This window comes from Diabrotica undecimpunctata, chromosome 3 (genome assembly GCF_040954645.1).
Source record: "Diabrotica undecimpunctata isolate CICGRU chromosome 3, icDiaUnde3, whole genome shotgun sequence".
NCBI lineage: Eukaryota > Metazoa > Arthropoda > Insecta > Coleoptera > Chrysomelidae > Diabrotica > Diabrotica undecimpunctata.
Genome location: NC_092805.1, coordinates 85337568 through 85353403, shown reverse-complemented (window position 1 = coordinate 85353403; position 15836 = coordinate 85337568). Strand labels below are relative to the sequence as shown.

The 15836-nt window shown below is 35.5% G+C and overlaps 1 protein-coding gene across 2 annotated transcripts in view; it reads left to right on the top strand.

Annotated features, from left to right (window-relative positions):
• LOC140436994 (chymotrypsin-like protease CTRL-1) overlaps positions 1-15836 on the top strand; it is a 177531-nt gene that overhangs the window by 103788 nt on the left and 57907 nt on the right. For both annotated transcript variants that reach the window (XM_072526206.1, XM_072526205.1), the window contains 2 exons: positions 49-166; positions 4893-5106. In XM_072526206.1, coding sequence (XP_072382307.1) covers positions 49-166; positions 4893-5106 — 332 coding nt within the window. The remainder of the gene's footprint in view (positions 1-48; positions 167-4892; positions 5107-15836) is intronic.

Here is a 15836-nt window from a genome sequence, read left to right as displayed (position 1 = left end):
TGTTTATTCTATAAATGATGTTTGACTTAAATTAGACTTTTCTTGTAGTTACGGAAACAATGGAAGACCTTCTAGTTCAAAACAAGACGATTTATTATTGGGAAATTTTCCCTGGTCGAGACAAACTACACCACAGTCTCTAGAAGAAGAATGCGGAGTAGTTATTGTAAGTAATTTACTTCTATCAATGAAATTGATTTAGATCAAACAAATAAACGAAATTCTTTATCCAACAACCTATAAAAGCAGCTATCTACACTTACCGGCACGGAAAACGGGCAGCGTTATAATTTCTGACGAAATTGCCCTGATCTTTTAATTTTTTTTTTGGTTCCTTTTACAAATTTGGCAGACAATGAAAACGGTTAAGCAGAAATCCCTAAAGATAGTTTTTAACGAGAACCGTTTTTTAAATTGAAATTTTCCAGATATTGTTAGAAAATCTTAACAATATTGAAGTTACAATGTTAATCGTACTTCAGTGTTATGAGAAAGAAGCGTACTTTCAATTGTTTTTACTATGACATTTCTGTTTATTAATGTCAAAAGTGTTTATCATTATCGTGCTAGTGTCAATTCTTGGTAATTTCAAGATCTTTTGGTCTTTAACTGCAAAAATTGTGGCATCTAGTGTTCCTCTTATTCAGGACGGAAGAAGACAAGTTTACGTAGCTAACAGATACAGAATTTCGCGCAGTACAGTGCAATGTGTCTTGCCTCGTTTTATAGAATCAACAGCTTACACTCGACGTCTTGGAATAAATGTCTAGAAAAAAACTAATCTTCAGTACTAAGAAATCGTCTTTCAAGATTCAACTACTATAGAGTTTATAAATAGTATTTAACATATCAAAAACGTACATTATGGTAAAAGAACCGCTATAAGACGGTTACATGAGGCTAATCTGAATCATCGAAGAACCCGAATTTTCCAGAGAACATCGTGTAGCCAGATTATATTTAGCTAATCAGCATCGCGATTGGAATGTAGACGACTGGAAAAATGTGACGTTTACCGCTGAGTTCAGATTTTGTCTACGTTCTCCGCATGGTCGCGGAAGAGTCTGAGAAAAATATGGTAAATGATATGCCGAGTACACCTTTAGCCCTTTAGTAATGTTGTCCCATGTACACCATTTATTTTAGAAAACGCCACACTGCTGTATGACAATGCACGCCTTCATGCCGCCCGCATTGTCAGAGAATACTTAAATGAAGTTTAAATTAGATACCCATATGGCATGGCCAGTGCATAGTACCGATTTAAATCTCATCGAGCATATTTGGAACATGCTTGGCAGAAGTATTCGATGCCGGGTACCTGCTCCTCTTACCTTGGCTCAGCTCAAAGTAGCTCTTTTAGAGAAATGGGAAGCAATGACTGAATTAGCATTATGTCCAGAAGAATGAATGTCGTCATACAGGTGGAGGTAATACGAGGTATTGATTAAATCGAAAAGTAATTTGTATAGGTTTCCTTGTTATTTTTATTTTGTTTCTGAAAATAGTTGAAAAGGTATCAATTTGTTTTATTTTCTTTTTTGGATTAATTTTTCAATTTTGTATAGTTCTCTTTAAATAAACTTTTTCGTGCGCATTTCCTATCTAAAACATACGCTAAAACCCACTATCAAAGAATGCCAATCGTCAATAAAAGTTATCGTCATAACTTTTAAGTTATAAAAAATCGAAAATAAAAAATAACATATGTTTTGTCAATTTTATCAAAAATACAAGGGGTGCCTGTTTTACGTGCCGGTGATTATATAATACAACTACTATTCTGTTAATGTTTTCTGGTCATTTATTTTCGTTGCTTCTACTATTATACATCTACTATTATATTATCCGTCTGTCTCCAATCGGACGCGTCCCCGGGTGATGGATAGGGGAACGCCCTAACCGGTCATAGGATCGGTGGGTAGTTGGGAAATAAAAATACCAACCGTGGACCAAAACAGACTAAGGTGTGGTAACCCTAACAGAAGAGTCCCTGGCCCTCCAGGTTGGGGATTGGACTAGAGGCTGACAGCCTCTTCCTGTAAAAAAACATATGCTACGGAACCTCAGGACCTATAAGCTGGACGGAACTGACGACGACGACTCTGCTAACGAAAAATGGAACTGAGATTAGGAACATGAAATACCCGAAGCCTGTACCGAACTGGAACACTTACATCTTTACTAGACATGGTGATCACATACAAAGTAGATATTTTAGCACTGCTGGAAATGCGGTGGATGGGAACTGGCACTGGTTCTCTTGAAAAGAGAACCCATTCCATATATTATAGCTGCAATGAAATCCAACACATAGATGGGGTGGGATTTATTGTAAACCGAAGAGCAAAAGGCCTAATTATTGACTTTAAAGTCTAAAGTCAAAGAATGTGCTATTTGCGCGTAAAAGTTAAATTCTTTAATTACAGTTTGATTAATGCACATGTCCCTACTGATGATAAATCAGAGGAAATAAAAGAACAGTTCTACGAAGACCTAGAGCAAGCCTACAGGCGATCTCCCAGAAATGACATTAAGATTTTATTAGGTGACATGAATGCAAGAATAGGACGAGAGCGAGTTTTCATGCTCACGATATGAAAGCATGGCCTACACAACATCAGTAGCGATAACGGATTATGACTGATAAACTTAGCAACAGCACTCAATATGACAGTCGCTAGCACCTATTTTAAACACAAGAACATACACAAAATGGATACAAAAAAATGGAATGTGCAAAAGCTGAGAGATGCGACAATTGCAGAACGGTACTCGGAAAGCATCGCTAACAGGCTAACGAATCAAAATGTAAATGAAGAAGCCCAGACAGATATAGAGTCCTACTGGACCAGAATAAAGGAATACATTGACGCAGTAGTGAGAGATGAAATAGGAACAGAAATTTGTGCCCGTAAAAATCATTGGTTTGACAATGAATGCAAGAATGCAAAAAAAGAAAAAATGAAACCTACAGAAATATGCTTACCCGACGAACTAGAACAACTGTAGATAATTATCGGACATAGAGAAGAGAAGAAAAGAGGATACACAAAAGAAAAAAACGAAACCACTTAAATACGGAACATAAATATATAGAAAACCTTAACAGAGATAAATAATTCAGAGCATTCTATAGGAAGTTAACATCAACAGAAAAGAATTCAAGGCAACCACAAGACAATGCAGAAGTCAGAATGGTGACCTATTAACAACAAGGAAAGATGTATTGAGTAGATGGGTGGAATACTTTAACCATGCACTTAATATGGAGAAAGAAGAAGAAAACCTGCAAGACGAAAGAGATGAGGCAAGGTGAGCAGACGAGAGGGAATAGGAACTACCAACGATTCTTGAAGTTAAAGATGCAGTTAAAAAACTACCCGAAACAAATCACCCGAAATAGATAATCTTCCAGCTGAACTATATAAAGAAGGTGGTCATGATACCACTATGGCGTTACAGCAGCTTATAAAATAAATAGGGACCCTCCCCAATGATTGGAATATTGAAATACTTTGCACCATACACAAAAAAGGAGATATCTTTGAGTGCTCTAAGCACAGAGGAATTACGCTTCTAAATGCAGCGTATAAAATATTTACCACGGTACTGTGTCACCGTATGGCACCATATGCAGAACAGATAGTAGGAAAATTCCAGGCTGGTTTCAGAGGTGGTAAATCTGCAATTCATCAGATTGCAACCCTGAAACAAATTTTGAAAAAAACACTGGAATATGGCATTGATACTCATCACATATTTATAGACTACAAAGAGAAATGTTCAAAGCAATGAAAGAGGTAGGAATACCAAATCAGTTGGTAAATTTAACAAAACTAACTCTTGAAAAAGTTAAATGTAGAGTACAAATTCAGGGGGAACTGTCTGTATCTTTTAAAACAAATAATGGGCTGCGCCACGGAGACCCTCTCTCCTGTATAGTGTTCAATCTGGCTCTGAAAAAAGTAATTCGTATGTCACAAATCACAACCACTGGTTCAATAGATAATAAATCAGTGCAAATCCTGGCCTATGCTGATGATATCAATATTGTAGGGAGAACGGAAAACGCTATACGAGAGGCATTTGTAGCATTAAAACAATCAGCTACAAAAATGGGTTTAATAATAATATATATATATATATAAGCGGGGATCCTACAGCTTCTGCCGCTTCCCGCATTTCGATCGCCATCTTTATCGATTTGGTTTAATAATAAACACCAACAAAACTAAGTATATCAAAATAAGTACGCAACCACAAATCCTACGACCACTCTTTATAGAAAACGACGTCATCGAAGCAGTGAACAAATTTGTATACCTTGAAGCGCTCCTTAACACTGATATAATACTACCGCAGAGATAAACCTCAGAATTTGCACGGCCAACAGATGCTATTTTGGGCTCAATCTCCTCCTTAAATCCACAATTATATCGAGAAATACAAAAATAAAACAATAATACGCCCAGTCCTAACATATGGTTCAGAGATCTATCTATGGAGCAGTGAATGACAATGGAGTGTGGAGAAGACGATACAACTTCGGACTTTACAGAATATACCAGGAACCTGATATCGTAAAAGATATTAAGATAGGTCGTCAGCTAAAAACACGCTCCTTGCTTGACCTATTGGTCAGAGAAGAAGAAGAAAACCCAGTACAAGGTTCCTTGATAACATCGATAAAGACATAAGAAATATGGGAATACGTGCTTGGCGGAGAAAGGCGATGGATAGGGACGACTGGAGAGAAATTCTTAAGGAGGCTAGGACCCACACAGGGTTGTAAAACCAGAATGATTTATTTTCTTTATGTGTAAAAAAATATGCAGTGATCCAAAAACTTCTATTTTTATTTGGTAATTTTTTTTATTTATTTATTCCAGAAACCTGCTCAACCCTTAATAACATATGGAGAACCAACAAAAGAAGGAGAATTTCCTTGGCATGCAGCCCTCTATCGCGTAAAAGGAATAAATTTAACATACTTATGTGGCGCATCTCTTATTACTAGATATCATTTGATCACTGTAGCCCATTGTGTAACAAATATGAAAACTCAAAATACTGTATCTCCAACTAGTCTCCTGGTTTATTTAGGTGAGTTTTTCAATCATATCAAAGCATATTTTGCATTAATCCAGTATATCTCGGAATATTTATGCAAATTTTTTGTTTACCCCATAATTTTCTTATTTTCTAGTGGATGAACAATAAATAATAAATAAACATTCATATCTTGACACATACACAATAACAAATTATGATATAGTTAAAGACAGTATGACATTATGAGAGTTAAAGTATGAGACATTTAAATTTTTTCAAGATTAAAACTGACAATGATTTTCAAATAATTGTCCTCTTTGGAAATATAGAAAAACGAGTTTCATGAACATTTAACGTTATATTTATATGGGATATAATGGTTGGCAACAGGAGAGAGAATTGCTCCTGGCCTTAACGGAAATGTTAAAATGACATCTGACATAATATGACGACTTAGATGGGCAGTCACAATCATGGTGATGTGATCTGCACATTTTAAAATTCTATGAAACTGAGCATTGACCAAAGGTCCAACTTACACTACTATAGGAAATCTACTGATAAAATATGAAATTATATAGATTACTTTATGTAGATTGCATAATTCAGATCTCACAGTCAAACGTGTGTCTGTAATAATTAGGTTGTTAGTTTGGGGGCAACTGAATTGGACGTAGAGTATGAATGCAAGAAATAGACTAAACAATCTATTAGATAGCAGATATTTGGTTTCAAGAGCGGACTGGGTACACGTAAAGCAGCTTTTTGCTTGAATACGCTAGTACTATATAGTCGTAACATTTCTCGATTACGAAAAAGCGTTTGACACCATAAAATATGACGCTATGATAAATATGCTGCACAAAGCTAACATTAACGATAAAGACATAAGAGTTATCCAGAATCTCTATTGGAATCAAAAAGCACGGATGAGACTGAACAAATCAACTAACACAGAAGAATTTGAAATTTTAAGAGGGGTGCGACAGGGGTAATTTTGTATCCTATGCTCTTCAATCTCTATGTGGAGAACATTTTTGCAGAGGCACTGGAAGGCTTTGAGTGTGGAATAAAGGTAAACGGGTTCCCGATAAATAACATTCGTTACGCCGACGACACTGCGAAAATAACAGAGATCAAACATGATATGCAGTTGATGTTAAATAAAATAAACACCGTAGGAAAAATATATGGCTTAAAGATAAATGCTGGAAAAACTAAATGCATGGCAATAAAAAAAAACGCACTTTTAAAAATACAACTGCAAGTAGATAATGCTCCAATCGATCAAGTAAAAACATTTAAATACTTAGGAATGCTGATAAATGACCAATGGGATCCTCAACAGGAAATAAAATGCAGTACCCAACAAGCAAGGCAAGCTTTTATCAACTTTAAAGCGCTACTATGTAACCACAATCTTTCCTTCAATCTCCGCTATAGGATGGTTAAATGCTATGTATGGTCCATATTGTTATACGGCATGGAAACATGGACGTTAAGAGTCCCTTCCATTAATAAGTTGGAGGCCTTCGAAATGTGGACGTTGCGAAGAATGTTTCACATACCATGGACAGGTATGGTGAGAAACCAGGAAGTCTTAAGAAAGGCAAATACTGAGAGAGAACTACTCAATTTGATCAAGGTACGAAAAATTGGATATCTCGGCCATATTCTAAGAAGAAAAAAATAAGCGATCCCTCAACTAATCATCCAGGAAAGGATTGAAGGCAAGAGAGAAGTAGGTCGAAAACAAATGTCGTGGCTACGGAACATAAAGAACTGGACAGGCATAAAGAACACTGGCAATTATTTGCATGCCGCAAAAGACAGACGTCTGGCCTTAAGATAGTTCGCCAACGCACTATAGGTGCACGGCACTATAAGAAGAAGAAGATAGTGGGTAGCTGATCTAATAGATTGTTTAGTCTATTTCTTGCATTTATACTCTACGTCCACTTCAGTTGCCCCCAAACTAACACCCCAATTATTACAGACAGGTTTGAGTGTGAGATCTGGATTATGCATTCTACATAAAGTACCTAATCTATATAATTTCATATTTCATCAGTTGATTTCCTATAGTAGTGTAAGTTAGGCCTTTGGTCAATGCTCAGTTTCATAGAATTTTAGAATGTGCAAACCACATCACCATGATTGTGACTGCGCATCCAAGTTGTCATATGTCAGATGTCACTTTAACATTTCCGTTAAGACTAGGAGCCATTCTCTCTCCTGATGCTAACCAATATGTCCGTCCCAAATATGCTAACCAAATCGTTGTTTTTTGAAATTTCTAAACTGATTGTCCTTGTGTCGTGTTGTGTTTATGTATCATTTTGTTTATGACATTCTCCATATATTGTTGGATAGCCCAAATTTGAAGAAGTAAGTCTAAAACGTTATACTACATAAAAAATTTTTATCAACCATCAACTTCGAGATTTCTCGTTCTAAGTTAATTAATTTTCTTCAGTTAAAAAAACGTTTCTTGGCTTATTTCAGATGCCCCTGAAGATACTCTAGGAGCAAATGTACTTGGACAAGATTTAATAAATAAACTGTGCTCAATATCTGCCTTTTATTTGATTAAAATTCATTTATTCGAGCATTCAACCTTATATCACTTTAAAAAATATTATTTTTGAATTCAACAAAGACCTAAATTTAAGTTCAAACCTTGATCCATCATTTTCCGGTAAATATTTTGGGCTTATTAAATTTTAAAACGTAGTTTTCTAATTGTTAATGAAGCGCTTCTGACAGGACATGCGCTCGGGCTGCGGCGTGTATAAGAGAGAGAAATAAGACATATGGCACACATTTTAGCTGGTTTAAAGTTTCATTGTACAAATGAGCGCCCGCTCTGCCATGCGCGGTTCATTAGGTTCATTGTTTTAGGTTTTTTTTTATTATTATCAACAAAAGAGATCTTTTGTAAGTTTTCTCTAAACTTGATCGTTTTCGAGTTTCAATAAATTTATTTAAAACTGAAAAAAAACGTAAAATTACGATTTTCAAGGCTCAAAACCACAAGTAAAAAATATTATTTTTGAAATCATTAAGTGCCTAAATTTAAGTTCAAACCTTCTTCTATCAGCTTCTTATGAAAATTCTGGGTTTATTTTATATTAAAACATTGTTTTTAATTGTTAATGAACCGTGCATGGCACAGCGATCGCTTATTTGTACAATAAGAATTCAAACCAGCAAAAATGTGTGGCATAGATCTTATTTCTCTCTTTTATACACGCCGCAAACCGAGCGCCCGTCCCGTCACAAGCGCTTCATTAAAGATTAAAAAACAATGTTTCAAAATTAAATAAGCCCAAAATACTTGCAAAGAAATGATAGACCAAGGTTTCAACTTAAATTTAGGTCCTTAGTAAATGCAAAAGTAATATTTTTTAGTTGTTTTTGAGCCTTGAAAATCGTAATTTTGCGTTTTTTCAGTTTTAAATTGTTTATAACTCGAAAACGATTAAGTTTACAGGAAAATTACAACTGACCTATTTTGTTCAAAATAGCCAAAAAATTTTAAAAAATTTATCTGAGCCGAAAAATTCATTGTTATAATTGATTTAAAAAAAATTGTTTGAAAAAATTTGTACAACTTTTTGCATGGGCGACCTCTTGAACCTTATTTTGGGGTTCTTTAACTCAGTCTAACAAGACTAAGTCTGCGAGACTCTTGCGTCTTGCAGTTAGGACTGAGTGTGGTTTTAGTAAGTATAGTAGTTCGGGTATATGCTTAATGACTCTATGAGACGCAAAAAAATATGTAATAAAAATTTAAAAAACTGGACTTATGTGCATTACAAACAATACCATAAACATATATACCGAATCAAAATATTCATTAAAAAAACACATTTGACACGTGCTCAGAGGTCATAATTACAATGTAAAAATTAAATATTTTGTACATTCTTTTCCAGCAGACGACTTCTTCGCTCTGAAATTAATTGTCCATATTTTGAGAATAGCCGCCCTCTGAACATAAAAATAATCTTCTTGCATTGCGACGCCGACAGTAATATCGTATCGATATTTTTTAAAAGATGTCACCCTAGCTAATAAAAAAATATAATTGTTACGGACACCCACTTAATAATTCAATTTTTTTCCCATTATAATTTAGTCAGGAGGAATCTAAATAAACAAATCTTAAGACTATAAATTGTTTTTGCTGAGTGTGCGATGAGATCATTCGGTTAAGCAAAATTTGCTGAAAGAGTGCGGCTAATATTCAAAAGTAACGAGACAAAAATAATAACAGATAATGTCCATATAATACACTCGCGATCATAAAATCCGGGTCATCTTGAAAATTTCAAGTTTCTTCAATTTTTTTGCCTCTGGTGCAGTAATAACCTTTTTTTTGGGTAATTTATTTTTTATTTGTCATCAATGTTTGTTTTGAAAGAAAAAAAATGGTTTTTTATTGTTTTTATTGAAAAAAACAGAAAACAAATCAAATTATTGATAAAACAGACATACGAAAAAATATGGAAAATACAGAACGTGGTAAAAAATCAGTGAAATTTCAATGACCAATATCGTGTATTGCCTCCTCTTGCTCTAATAACCTCTTGCAGACGACGGGGCATACTCTCAATTTTTCTCCGGATTACATGTTGTGGTATGTTATTCCACTCACTCACTAACAGATCCTTAAGCTCCTGTGCGTTGTTATGAGGAGGTGTATGGGTTTGAATACGTTTTTTCAAATGGTCCCAGAGATGTTCGATGGGATTCAGGTCCGGAGACCTAGCTGGCCAGGCTACTCTCGTAATTCCTACTTCGTCCAAGCATTACATACTGATCCTGGGAACGTGCGATCGCACGTTGTCCTGCATAAAAACGGCGTTTTCTCCAAGCCCTGCCATGTTGGGCATAACATGTTCTTCCGGAATCTCCGTAATATACCTTCGTGCAGTTAGGGACCCATTTTCGATGAAGGGTAATTCTGTGTGGAAGTCGGAAGATATACCTCCCCAAGCCATGACCGAGCCTCCACCAAATGGCATTCTAGGAGCAATGCAAGATTGTGAATATCGTTCACCGGTTCTTCTCCAAACTCTTACACGTCTATCGGATCCAGTTAGGCAGAAACGGGATTCATCTGAGAATAACACTTTGCTACAATCGTTAATTTCCCAACGCGCGTATTGTCGAGCAAAAGCTTGTCGTGCAACTCAAGGCACCCGGCGAAGTGGCGGTCTTCTAGCCATTACCCGAGAAGATAGTCAAGAAGAACGGAGTCTTCTTTTGACTGTTGCAACACTAAAATTGCGATTTCGTATTTCCTCTAGACGATTTTGATGCATAACCGCTGTTGAGGTCCGGTTTCGTAAAGACTGAAACACAAGGAAACGGTCATCTCTAGTGCCGTGGTCGTTGTTCTTCGTCCAGAGCCAGGTCGCCTGGTTAGCAAACTTGCCTCATGAAAGCGTTGAAGCACTCGTTGAACCGTAGAAAGGCTTACGCCAACAGTTCTTGCGACTTTCCGTTGAGTGTGACCGTCTTCCACAAGTGCAACAATTTGTGCCATTTCAACAGTCAAAGGCATTTTTGTCAAAAAATAAACACTAATAATGGCACTAATAAACACTAATGGTGGCAATAATAAACGTTTGTCCGTTGCATTTGAACAGAAAGTCGAAGCACAAACGAGACATTTAAAACAAGCGGAGTTACAGGTAGCGTCCATTTTGGGAAGTGTGCACTTTACCGCGCAATTGGCACTATTGGAATTCTTTGTTACAAAGGAAACCGCAACAATTCTCAGAAACATGCATTAGTTTGTATTTGTGTTATTATTATTTACGATAAAGCTCGTTAAAAATGAAATATCGGTGATTTTCAAGGTGCCCGGATTTTATGATCGCGAGTGTATAATACCGTGTAAACAAAATACCGAAGTATTTAGAATAACGAAGTAACATAGAAGCGCACCTAGAATTTGTCTCTGGGGGGGGGGGGGGGGGTTTGGTTGGTCACCGAAATCCCTGGGTACGCCACTAAACGATATATAATTCTCGGTTTGTTATTAGATACTTATTACTTAGGGTGTTTTATAGTAACGAACATAAAGTAACTAGTAGTATAGTAGTTACTTTTTCTAATGTAATCATTATTGTTTTTCATCTAATCCTTGTTCCCGGAGTGACAAGTTTACAATTTGACATGAGGGACAAAGATTCAAATAGTTCTAGTCGGAGTAGTGAGCGTTGGAGTTATAGATCTAAAAGACCTAAAAGCAAATTTGATGAGTTTTTCGAAATAATTCATGCATCCCAAATTGCTTTGTGTAAATTGTGCCTACATAGAAAGGTTGAAATGAAAATGAACAACAGAAACAAGTCAAAAGCATCCAATATCTTTTCACAAAAAGGTTTTACAAATATTTTTTCCTGAAAAACCAAAATTCGGTGGAGATTTCACAAACTTTTTAATAACCGCTGGAAAAGCGGTCATTTAAAGAAATATACCTATTATCTTATTACCAATTACATATATTATGTACCTTGTACTTTATTTTGGTAAATTAATGTATTTATTAAGTAGGTATCTCCTTAATTTAAAATAACTTTTTTTGATTATCATTGCTTTTTTACCTATTCTTTATTTTTTCAAGTTAGTTTTTTATATAAAAGTAGAGATAAGATTGGTAAAAACATTTATTTTGCTTTAATAAGTGGCTTATAGTTTGTTACCTTATCACCTAAAAAATCTATGCCCTTGATACATGTATGTGGATTTTTTGCCCATCTTGTCCATCAATTCCTTTCTAGGCAGATAATGTTCTTTAAAATACAGACATACTTATGTCATTAATTTGTTTTTTTTTTGTGTTTTAGCCATGTTTTACACATGTAAGCTTAGTAAATGCAAACTTTTATTAAGAAACAGATTGACTTCCGTGGGGCATGGTAGATAGCTGAGTTAGTTAGAGCATAGGTACGGATCGCTTAGATCGTGGCTACAAACCCCACCCGGTGTCAGTTGTTTAGACATTTATTAATTTGGTTGGTCTTTATTATGGCTATGTTATTGATTCAAGCTTAAAATGTACTTACTCTGTTACGTTGTTCTAAGATCTAAAGTAACGTTTAATAAATAGCAACAAGCTAATGGGTAACTGCAAGACTTGCAAGACTCTTGCTGCAAGACCAAGACCAAGACCAAGACCGAGAGTGCAATACCAAAACCAAGACCAAGACTAGGTGTATTGGCGCAAGATCAAGACCAGACCAGTCAGATAAGTCTCGTCTTGTTCTTACATTTGGGCAACACTACGCCCGCTCCTGGAGCTGATGACAAAAATACGTCAACTAATGTACGACAATTTGATAATTTCATTCGTAGAAGTCAATGAAAGTTAAACAAATATACCATAAACAAGAAAACATCCAAACGTATTCCACAATTATACCCGTGATGCAGCTGTTCCAAGTTAAGCCACAAACGACCGAAAATATGATGCAACCTACCATGATTCAAACATGGCAGTATGAATATTAACTAATGCAATTTGCACAACCATAGATGCTAACTGAACAACAACAGATACAAGATAATGTAACAAACTTTTCCTTTATACCTACACCATACAACCAACAATTAACCCAAAACCTCATTCAATGTACACACGAAACAAGTCAAGCAGAAAAATTGAAAGCAATTGCAAACAGAAAAAGGAACAGAAATAGTACTGATAAAAGAACTGTGAAGCAAATGAAAATAAATGATTATTGGTTAAATTTGCCAACCATTACTAACAGATTTCAAAATCTAGATAATTATTTAGAGAGCAAAAATTCACAGACAGATGTCACTGAAAAGCCTAAAACCTCCTAACCACCTCCAATATTTATTGGAGCTAAAAATCCCCTGCCCATGTTTTATGTTAAAATTAAACCAGCACCAAACAACAAAATCATATATGATCTAGAGCTTCTATTTTATCACAAAATAAAATTTGAACCACCGCGACAGAGAAGAGATATACCAGAATGGACTATATGTCAAAGATACGTACATACAAAGAAATTTTGAATAAAATCCTTTATAAAAAGGTATATAAAAAACCCAGTTGGGCTATGTTGCATTGACAAAACGTTTTCGGAATAAATATTCCATCATCAGTGTCAAGTTAATACATGGATGTAGCCACTAAATATGAGGGTAAAAACCCTTTAAAAATTATTAAATAAGATTTGATCTACATTATGTCTAATTTACATTTAAGATGTTAAAGTTACCGTTGGATAGGTAACAGGGCGACATATGACTCTACATTAGTTGCGAGTCCTGTATTAACTTGACACTGATGATGGAATATTTATTCCGAAAACGTTTTGTCAATGCAACATAGCCCAACTGGGTTTTTAAAAGGTATATAACCTTTTTATAAAGGATTTTATTCAAAATTTTTAATATATGGTATACAGCCAAATACAGGAACTTTGTTTCCTTGTGAATACAAAGAAATATTGCAATCACAGGTCACGCTGCGTCAAATGCACCGAAGACCATGAGTTGCGATAGACAAATGCCCAATAAAAGAATGGTCAACTACTGTGAAATGCATACTATGCGAAGATAATCATCCAGCCAACTACAAGGGCTGTTCAATATATAAAAAATTACAGCAGAAAAAATATCCGGCACTTCGTCCAAAGCAAGTTAACTCTACCAATATTAAATTTAAACAATATATACAATCCAGCATCACATATGCCCAGGCAACATCTAACAAAAGAATGGAACTCCCTGGTACAAGTTCGCAGCAACACCAAAACCAGACACCACACGAAACCAAAAGTGATATGTTGAACTGAAACAAATGATGAATGGACTCATTGAAAAAATAAGTATGATGTTAAACCTTTTGACTACAGTGGTCGCACTGTCCAAATGACCAAGTTTCTCAAAATGGCACTCTGAAATGCCAACGGGCTAACCCAATATATCCAAGAGGTCAATGCCTTCATAATTAATAATAGCATTGACATAATGCTGATATCTGAAACCCACTTTACCAGCTGCAGTTATTTCAAATGTCCTAATTATATAATATACAGCACCAATCATCCGGACGATACGGCACATCTGTAGTCATAATAAAGTAATCAATTAAGCATCACGATCATAGTAAAACCACTAAAGACTATTTGCAAGACACCAACGATTAAAGATTAAGAAGAACCATTAACAATAACAGCCATCTACTGCCCACCACGACATAATATTAACAAACAACAATTCACATAGTTCTTCAGATCTCTTAGAAACAAATTCTTGGCAGGTGGAGACTACAATTCTAGATATACATACTGGAAATATAGACTTACGTCTCCAAAAGAAAGACAACTTTATAGGTGTATGCAAGACAATAATCTTAAAAACATATCCACGGGTAAACCTACCTACTGGCCTACCGACAGAAATAAAATACCAGATCAGACAATACCAATAGAGTACCTTAACCAATTGATACAAGAAGCTACATTGGAATCAACGACAATCAAGGAAATGCCGCCCTACTCATGAATTACAAAATAAAGTTAAACAAAAAATTATTGAGAAAGGAGTATTAAGACGTAGATGGCGGCTGACGAGAGTACTACAAAACAAGACCAATCTGAATAGAGCTATAGCGCAGTTAAAAGCGTTATTAAAAAACCACAAAAGTAATGGTATAAATTCTTATCTCGGACATCTATGCAAATTTGGCATAATGGCCTTTCATACAAAATCAAAAAATCCCTTCCCAACAATTACTTCCAAATCCTAAGGTCCTACTTACAAGACCGCATTTACTTTGTAAAACATCACGATGAGTATACCCAATTATAGTTGAAGTCCCTCAAGGCACAGTTCTCGGACCAGTGATGTACCTGATATTTACTGCGTACTTAACTACATTACCAGAAGTCACAACAGCAACTTATGCAGACTCATGAAGACCCAGCCGTAGCATCACAGAGAGTACAGGCTAACCTAAATGCAATACAAACTTGGCTAAAAATGTGGCGTCTATGAGCCAACGAGACAAAATCTAAACATTAGACAAATCAAAAATGCATTTGGATCGCAGGCTCACATGGAGAAAACTCATATTACCAAGTGAAAATAGCTAGACCTTAAACTCAGCAAACTGTATTGGTTAATAGGCCGGAAGGTAAAACTGTCAATTGACAACAAAATTTTAATATACAAAGTTATTCTAAAACCCATTTGGAGCTATGGAATTCAGCTATATTGTATTGTTCCAAACAAGACGATCGCACGAGACCTCAAAATGACAACTGTCAACGAAGAAGTCACCAAACTCTGCCAACAATATGATCACAGACTTACAGACCACCCGAATAATCGAACTCAAAATTGAATGACACGACCAATCCAATCCAATGAAAGACCCCGGCCGACTTTTTAACTATACACTTGTCGCAGAAGCCTAGTATAATCTAGAAGCAGATGCTAAACTACATCCTAAGACATATGTGACACTTTTCCAGTGCTAAGAATACACAGGAAATTGTCAATGGGTAATTTTCTACAAGACGTTTTTCCTTTAATAATATTTATATTGTTAAATATTGTGAGACAATTTACTTATTTTATTTATATTACAGATTGTAAATATATTGGGATGTTAAAAGAAATGAGTGGTATTATATATAAGGGTTGGACCAAACTCCAAATTTGGTACATCCAATTGCGGGTATGCCCCCTGTCAATAATTATTGGACAAAGTTACCACTTTAAAT